General features: G+C 49.5%; 1 protein-coding gene across 1 annotated transcript; it reads right to left on the reverse strand.

Annotated features, from left to right (window-relative positions):
- Window positions 1-6,393: 6,393 nt before the first annotated feature.
- ID3 (inhibitor of DNA binding 3, HLH protein) lies at window positions 6,394-8,605 on the reverse strand. The gene is made up of 3 exons (XM_034753882.1): window positions 8,129-8,605; window positions 7,871-7,933; window positions 6,394-7,176 (listed from the first exon to the last, which is right to left on the reverse strand). The coding sequence occupies exons 1-2, from the start codon at window positions 8,447-8,449 to the stop codon at window positions 7,889-7,891; spliced, it is 366 nt and encodes a 121-aa protein (XP_034609773.1). The 5' UTR covers window positions 8,450-8,605; the 3' UTR covers window positions 6,394-7,176; window positions 7,871-7,888.
- Window positions 8,606-8,956: the final 351 nt, after the last annotated feature.

An 8,956-nucleotide genomic window follows, 5' to 3' on the forward strand; every position in this document is an offset into this window, starting at 1 on the left:
GGGGGGGGCTTTAGCAGCAGCAGCTCCCACTTTGCACATGACACATGCCAAACCTACGATGGACATGACCATGAATTCGCTGGTAGGCACCTTTGTCCGCCAGTGTGATTGGGCCCTATCACCACGTGGCTCCGATTCCTCCATTCTGACTGGCTCCTGTCGTTGCCAGAGAAACTGAAATTCCAACGTCTTTCCCAGCCCCATCCTCCATTCCCTTCCTAACCCCATTCCACCCCCTCTCCAGTGCTTTTAAAAAATCAGTTACAGTGATATTAAGTAACTCTCTATAAAAGGACAACCCTGGTCTCCGTATTGCTTCTCGGGCAATAATTCCATAGCAGCCACGCTAACTTTATAAGTCAAAAGATTTTCCACCTGTGGGTGCCACAAACTCAAGGCTAGGATCTGAAATCCATCTGGGTTCTTCCTGGCTCTCGCTTGGTCACTGGGGATGAAAACTCTCCGGGGCAGTACTCAGAAGCTGGCTGTGCTGATGTGGTCGATTAGACCCCCACCCCACCCTCGCTTCCCTATAGCTGTATTAGGTCTGCGGGGATCACAGGAGCAACCATTTACGGACATCCCGGAAGATCAGCAGATACGAGTCTGATTCTACTGAGGAATTGCTAGGACCTTTGCCACCCCTCCCAAGACACACAGGGCAGACGTGCTATGTAAGAAGAGGCTTATTTTTCATGACCATAACCTCATTCTAAAGGAGCCGGAGCAGTTTGGGCCAGTAACTTTGATCAGAATGAAGACAAGGGTGTTTTGTGTGTCAACAACACTTTCCATTTCTCTAGTGCCTTCCATGGGCTTTACCACCATGACATTAACCCGCACCCAGCGCTCTGTGCGGCACAGTCAGCAGGAAGGTTCCTGGTTTACAGATGGGGGGAAACCTGCTGCACAGAGAGGTAATGGCAGAAAATGTTCAGTTCAGCCTGAAGTCAGACACCTGAATCCAGATTCGGCGCCAATACGGGACAACCCTGATTTTTCCCATTGAAGCCAATGGGAGCTGCAGGTCTTCAGCCCTTCCGGAAACATGGCTGCTCCTTCAGTGCCCTAACTTAGCCACCGAATTTGACCTACACAATTTGCCCAAGGTCACGCAACAAGTTCAGGGCAGAACTGGGCCTAGAACCCAGGAATCCTGCTCTAACCACAACACTCCCACCAACCGAATAACCTAGCATTAGCTGAGGGCAGCTCACTTTCAACTACATCCACTGTGACTCTGACATCACAGCACAGGGAACAGTGCATAACCTCTTCCAGCCCCACCCCACCCCCAGCCTTCCCCATGTGACTCAGGCCAATAGCAACCAAGGCGTGGGAGGGAAAGCCACAAAGACGCAGAGAAGTGGAGGTGCAGGGCGAGATGTGTGTCAGAGCACGTTGATGCAAGAACACATGTTCTCCCACGTTGCTCGCGGCAGGGAAATCCTGGGAATACTGGGTGATGTACCCCCAAGGATGACCTTGGACCGGCTGCAGGATTTGTGCAAAACTCACCAAGAGAGTCACTCACTCACTCCTCCTAAAAAAGGCTTGTGGTCATTCAGTAGGTGGCATTCTTCCCTCTGAGAAGTACTGGGCTAGTCCCCCAGCACAGAGCTAGGGCTGTGGGAAGTACCACAGTATAGAGGAGCCCTGTTACAGACAACAAAGGAGCTCACTGCTCAGATACTTTAGACTGGGCCCGTTTACTAAAGATCTCCGGAGACTTGATGCTTGAATGTGGCCAGAGCACAAGAGTGAGTTACATGAGGCCCCCCTAAAATTCTGCCTTGGCAGTTTCCATTGGATGTCTCTTCACTTCCTGGCGCTGCGTAGAGGTTGCCGCAGCTGCTGTGTTCCACCCTGAGGTGGTTGCATTTTAGTGGTGGGGGAAGTGATCCTTAAGTGCATTTTGAACATCAGGATGTTCCCTTTGGCCAGGCACCGTGATTGCATGCTTTAAAGACAGAGAAACAGAGCACGAACCTCTTCATCACATTAGTGAGAAGTCACTCCCAGGAGCAGAGCAGGGACTCGGAGACGGGGGGAAGGGTTCACCGCCTGGCCCGTGCAGAGCACATGCTGTACACGTGTAGAGTGGCTCATAAGGAGGATGTGTTTTACTGGTAACAGGGACACCCCGGTCATGCTCCGAGCCTACGGCTACACTAGAAATGCGACAGCGGCACCGCTGCAGTGTAGACATGTATCACACTGTTACTGGAGTAAATCCACCTCTCCGTCGACAGAAGAATTCTGGGGCTGGGGGTGGCTTACTTCCGTCACACAGGGCATGCCGGTTTTCCACAGCAAGGCAGTTAAGCCAGACTAACTTTGTAGCATAAAGCAGCCCTGAACTAGGATGCCAGGACTGGAGACACTGGCTTCAAGCAGAAAGGAAACACCCAAGCAGATATAGAGCTCTGGCTTCTTTGACCAATCCAGGCCATACCCAGTCTTAGAGCATGTCGCTACAGCCATGGTCCTACCTCGACAAAAGGGATTTTGCTATTGCCGTTAATCCACCTCTCCGAGCGGCAGCTGGTAGAGATCAGTGGAAGAATTCTTCCGTGCACTTAGCTGCATCTCCCCTGGGGATTAGGTCGACCTAACTACAGCGCACAGGGGGTTACATTTTTCACAGCCCCGAGCGACATAGCTAGGTGTAATTTTTAATCACGGACCAAGCCTTACTCTGTCCCTCGTATGACTGCAGGAAATCCATGCTGCCCACTGGAGCCTAAAGTGATGATAAATCACTCAGCAAGGAGACACACACACACACACACCCCCGATGCTCGTGGAAGCAACATCAGTGAGGCGATGGTACGTGTCAATTTAAACGGCCTCTCCCGGAAAATGGAACTTACGTTACCAATTGTGAGGCAAAACTCATCCTTGATGCCATAATACTCTTTTCCTCAGAGGATCGCAATGTGCTTTCCAAAGGGCAGTAAGTGTCATTCTACCCATTTTATAGAGGGGTAAACTGAGACAGAAAGGCACCTGGCCAGCACATTAGTGGTAAAGCCAAGGCTAGCACCCAAGTCCAATCCCCTACCCACTGCAGCACCCTGACTTCAATGGAGTTACACCGGGGACGAGGGAGTCACATTAAGTCCGTACATGCACACAGCTGTGGCCAGGTAAGGAAAAGCAAAATCTCCAGTTACACTGCCCTAAATGGTTTAGTCTTATCTGAGAGACCAACCGTCTCCTGCTATGATTGATTCCACAGCCGCTGAGGCAGGCAAGCTGGTAACCCTTGACCTGGGTTAATTGCGGGCGAGAGGGGTGACTGACATCAGGACATTCTCAGTAAGGGACCATCAAAGCTGGAATTGGATTCCCCACTGGTCCAACACAACTCTTATTTGTATTACAGCAACCACCAGCCTCCAGCCAAGAGCAGGGCCTCGTTGTGCTAGGTGCTGTACACACGCAGTGAGGCAGTCCCTGTCCCAGAGAGCTTAGTCTCACTACACAAGGCAAATAAAGGGTGGCAGCAGGCACAGAGAGAGGTGCAGGGACTTGCCCCCCATCAGGCAGCAGAGCTGGGTGCAGTGCCTTATACCACTAGACCATGCTGCCAGTTTGCAACCTATAGGGCACTCTGTAAAAAAAGTCTAACTTTTCCCCCAAGCTTTTGGGACATTTCCCAACAGGGAACTGGAGAAGGATCAGGAATTCATTTCACATACACCACCGCACACGAGCAGTGACCTTTGCTCATTACCAGTCGAGGCTGGGTTTCAACCATTGATTTAAAGGTGAAAGACTGTATAGCCTACAACCCCCCCCGAGCCATATTGCACATTCCTCAGGCCTGTGCCACTTTCTAGCTGCAGTCTCAGCTCAAAACCTCCACCCCAACCTGAAAGGTCTCCATAGCCACTGCTAATCCCCCTGGACCTACCTTAGGAAGCCATGAATGGCACCAAAGCAGAACTCTCCACTCAGGAAGCAGAGGGCAACTAGAGGATTCGTTCTACCATGAGTTACTGGCACCAGAGTAGCTAGGAATACAGGTAGAGGAGATAGCGCATTGGTTGGTGGATCAGGGATCTGGGTGGGAGTGACCTATGCAACCACATAGGCCTCTGGCTAACCCAACTCCAATCAAGCATGTGGGTTCATGCCCTCCCAGCTAGGCCAGTCACTCACCTTTGAATGATCAGATACAAGGTTACAGCACAGTTGTTTACGCATTCAAGTGACTGCCCAGCTGGCATCTGTTGACAGGGTCCATACCGGAGCTGATTTACAAGGTGGGCTCCAGGTTATTTCTGCTCAAGGCAAATGGAAAACTGTAGAGCACAGGAGGGCAATTCTGAGGTTCTGGATAATTTTGTAAAAAGGAGGACATGTTGTCCACTGATTAGAGCAGTATATGCAAGACCAGACTGCTGGGTTTTTCTGTTCATAGCTATGGAAGGGGGTCTAGGGTTGAGAGCAGGTGAGGTTTGAAGCCAGGACTCCTGGGTTCTATTCACAGCGATGGGAGGGTCTATTAAGCGATTAAGAGCTCCTGGGTTCTCTCGCCAGTTCTGTCCCTTGCTCCATGATCTCGAGTACGTCACTTAACATCCCTGTAAACTTACACACATTATTACTGGTCTTGCAACAGAGGTAAGATCTTGAGAGAAAAGTGACTGCAGGGGCATTAGGTACCTGATTAACTCTCACCTCCATTTTGGTTGGAAGCCGCCTATGAAGGGTCCAGGAACTATTGAGACTTCCAGTATTCCAACCCATAATTAACCTTGGATCTCATGGACCTGGAAAGGTTAGGGTTATGCTACAAGCCTGCTGCATCTTCAAGATTAGGAGGACCCAAGCAATCTGCAGCCACTCTACGAACTGGTTAACCAAAGAAGACAGTTGCAGAGCACTAGAGACCAGAAGCACCCCATTTGTATGCAGGATGAGGTACTAACACCACCCATGGAGACACTCTGGCCTGCCTAGAGAAGGATGAGATATAAGGAGTCAAGACAACACCTATATACTTCAAAGCATTAGAATTTCCCCCTTCCTCCTTGGGATGGTACACGTCAGACTTCATTCCCCCCACACACAAGCAAAAACAACCCATAGCGGGAAAGTTTATTTAGCAACAGATAGTCCTTATGGCATGGGAATTAGGCCTTTGTGTTAAGCACCATATTCAAGGGAGCTGTAACTATACATACCTATTGGATTGTATTCATCCCAGTTTCAGCACTAGGGAACTTAGTTCCTTTTGTCTGATGGCAGCTGGGAGATCACAGCACAACACCAGCAGCCAATCTGTCTAGTGCTAAGTCAACCAGGGCTGTAACACATCTACTATCCCTCTTGAACATTCCATGAATGCAACTGGCTTCCTATAACCCACAGCTTGTGACAGCAGTCAAGCACTGTGCTTCCTGTTGTGAGTTTTCAGATTGCTTGGCCTGGCCTTTGTGTGATCTCAACTGTTGCAGAGGGAAAGGAGGCAGAGAACCTGGAGCATGTTGGAGGAAGCTGGCTGGAACAGGGCAATCAGAAGGAGTAACGGCCAAACAACTTTAATAAGAAAAAAGGTGGTGGGTTTCTACTAGAAACGGATCATAACACCGACCCATCATCTCTAAGCCTTTAGTTGTATTTTTTTACCCAGCCCTCATTTACCTGCATGCTGTGCAAAAGAGCGCTAAAGGTTCTGGATTTTGGTGTTCGTCTAAATCCAGACCAGGACTGGCCCATTAGGTCAAATAAAAATTTCTTTAAAAAGGTTTGCCCAGTTATGCTTCTTTTGCATACCCACGCAGAGGACTGTCTGCAAAGCAAAGGTCCATAAGCCATTTCAAGGCCTTCTATAACATTGTGGATACCATCAGCTATTATGCTACTGAGCCCAGAAGAGGGGGCGGGAAAAAAACCAAACAACCCCACACATCACCCCCACAGAAGTAATAAGAGCAGTAGGAAATAATCTTGTCCATGGCCACCTTATGACCCAAATCACCATCAACTCAAACTCTATGACATGGCACTCACACTGATAGGGGTCAGGCCCATCTTACCTAACAGTCCTGTTCTGCAAAAGAGAGGTTAAAGTTAAATAGTAAGTAAGTAACAAGGTTGATTCTTGTTACATGATTTGACATTTTAAGCCATAATAGTACTATTAGTATAAAATTATTCAACTGCAAATTCAACTTGATTCAAGTAATAGAGCTCATCTTGTGTCATTCCTCTCACAGACAGCGTGAAGTGGGAACTCAATACAGCGATGGATCAATTTTATTGCAATTGCTTTTTGTAAAGTTACTTCTCTCCCCAAAGCTAGTTTCAAGGAAGTAACCCTGATGTGACTTTCAGAATTTTGGGGCAAGGGAAGGATTATTCAAAAAACCAAACTTAAAATTTTATTATGTAAAAACTTTTAACTTTTATAAAAAGTTTATAAAGCAAGTACAATGCATGATCGCAGAAATTCACCTTCCTGCAAAAAAGGTACAAACGTTATACTCTATTATAGAGTTCAACAATAAACATGAGGCCACAGCCCCAGAACAGCTCAGTTTTGAAATTCTTGTTGGTATTACCCTCTACCCAGCCCCCTTTAAGTTGTTTTTTTTTTTGTTTTTGTTTTTTTTTTAAATCACACTATAATCCAAAATATACATACAACTGCATCTCTGCAAGTCTTTTTAAAGCATGTTGTGGTCTCCTTTATAGCCAGCCACGTTTTAAAGAGATCTATATAATGACTGGGGAGCCAGTCTAGCACACTTGGGATTTCGAGAACATAAAACACTGATCTTACAGTGCCGATGATGCTCAAGGAGTCAGGAGTTCCCAGCATTTCTTGCCCTTGTGCAATGAGGCGGTTAAATTCAAATAGTCAAGAGTTCGGATCCACTTAGTTGGGGGATGGAGGGAGCAGAATCAAAGTCTTTCCTGGCCTGTTGAGATTATTATTTTCAGGCAAGAGAAGCAGAGTGGGGAAGCGGAAACAGTACTGAAAAACCAGCCAAGCATCCAATGCCTTGTGCCACATGCTCCACAGACACAATATCTGGAAGATAAAGGCTGAGGTCCCTCCATTATTGGATGCATAGGGTTGAAGTCTGATCCTTTCCAAGTCAAGGTCTCTTCTCCTCCTCCCTTGGAGAGAGCCAAGCGTTGTGATCCCACACCTGCAGTCTGAATGGGGTAGAGGGGAGGGGGGCGGGGGATGAGAGAGAAAGAGACATGTCAGTTATTCAGAGCAGATCAGAGGCAGGTCTGCACTAGACATCCTGGCGCCAGAGAGAGGAAACTTCTATTTACCTCCAGCTGATAAGGAATCAGGAACCAACACTCATGCTGGATGTTTGCTAATTGGCACCAAGAAAAAAAAAAAAAAGACAAGCCCTTCTGTTTCTAACTCTCTACAGATGGATCTAAAATTACACAGATTAGAAGGGAGGGACACGTTTGGCGGTGCCTTCCTGCCTGAAAACATTTTTTTTTCTCCCTTAAAAAAAAAAAAAAAAAGCCTCTTGATTCTACTAATTTCAACAGGGCTGTTTAAGCAGCTACAGAGTTTGCTATAGAAAGAATTGACATAAGGATCCATTTGCAGGAGATGGGAAGAGGCCGCATCGCCGGCACAAGGACGGACAATGGCTACAGATCTCATTCCACTACAGTGGCTGGTTAAAAAAAAAAAAATCCTTCTCAGTCAATCACCAGGGCAAGGACGCGAGAGATGCACAAGCGGCGCGGATGGCACGAAGGGGGGCAGTTTCAAATCATCCCTCCCTGGTTTAGTTTGAAGCCACTCACGCGAATTCCCGGGACAGAGAAGGGGGCTGGGGATGGAAACTGACCAGAACGCGCGTGGTCCAGGTCTTACCTGGTGGGGGAAGAGACATTAATGGCACAAACGTCTCTCGTCTTTCGAGCACAGTTCAGAGGCCTGCAGAGAGAAGGAAAACAGGTAAGTCAGGGGGACCTGGTGTGGGGGCTTCCCCCTCCCGGGGGGGCGGGGAAAGGCCAGCAGCCCCGAGGGCTGACCCCTGCCTGCACAGGGGCGCTACCCGGCTGGGGGAAAAGGTGCCCCCGCTGTAGGGCCAATCCCATGAAGATTCACAAGCCGGGCCCCCGTCCTTACCGTCAGGGAGAGGAGGGAGGTCTCGGCGGCCGGGTCCTGGCCCTTCGCCTGCTCCTCCAGCACGATCTGCAGGTCGAAGATGTAGTCGATGACGTGCTGGAGGATCTCCACTTGGCTCAACTTGGTGCCCTGCGGGATGCCCGGCACCAGCTCGCGCAGCTTGGAGTAGCAATCGTTCATGTCGTAGAGCAGGCTCATGGGCTCCTCCAGCGCCGGGCTCTTGCCGGGGCTGCCCCGGGCGATGGCCAGGCTCTGGTCCGACAGGCAGCACACGGCTTCGTAGCAGCTCCTGACGGACCGCACCGGGCTGATGGCTTTCATGGTCCGGTCCGGGCTAGCAGCGCTGGGTGGGTGTCTCCAGCTAGCAGATCCCCCCCCGCCCCCGGCTGGCCGCTTTGCACGTCTCTCTGGCGGTGCAATCCCCGGCGTGCAAACCCCTACTCCTCCTTGCAACGGGCTGCCGGCGCCTCGCCCCCCTCTGGCCTTTTATACGCCAGGCGCTCCGGCGCCGCCCCTTTCTATGCAAACGAGCCGCGCCGCTGTCCCCGCCCCCTCCCCCTTCTCCCTCTCGGGTGACAGTCGGTGGAAATGTTGCATTGAGCATTTACAAGCGGGTTAAATGGCAAAGCAGGTTTCCATTGGCTTGGGCTGACACCAAAGAGCAGAGGACATGAAAGGAATGAGGAAGCTCTGATTACAAACGGGGCGGGCCTAGCTTCCCCCCCCCCCTTTTTTTTTTTACTCAAGTAAAACGATTTAAAATTCAAAGTCTAGTTCTTCTCCCTTGCATCGTTTTTAATCCTGTCCCCTTTATAGCAAAAAAAAAAA

Source organism: Trachemys scripta, chromosome 20, assembly GCF_013100865.1.
Source record: "Trachemys scripta elegans isolate TJP31775 chromosome 20, CAS_Tse_1.0, whole genome shotgun sequence".
Classification (NCBI taxonomy): Eukaryota; Metazoa; Chordata; order Testudines; family Emydidae; genus Trachemys; species Trachemys scripta.

Bases quoted from the DNA above. Each gene is read 5' to 3' on its own strand.
- ID3 (XM_034753882.1), bottom strand. From the start codon at position 8,449: ATGAAAGCCATCAGCCCGGTGCGGTCCGTCAGGAGCTGCTACGAAGCC. The intron at 7,934-8,128 runs GTAAGGACGGGG...TTCTCTCTGCAG, and splicing joins CCTCCCTCCTCTCCCTGACG to GCCTCTGAACTGTGCTCGAA.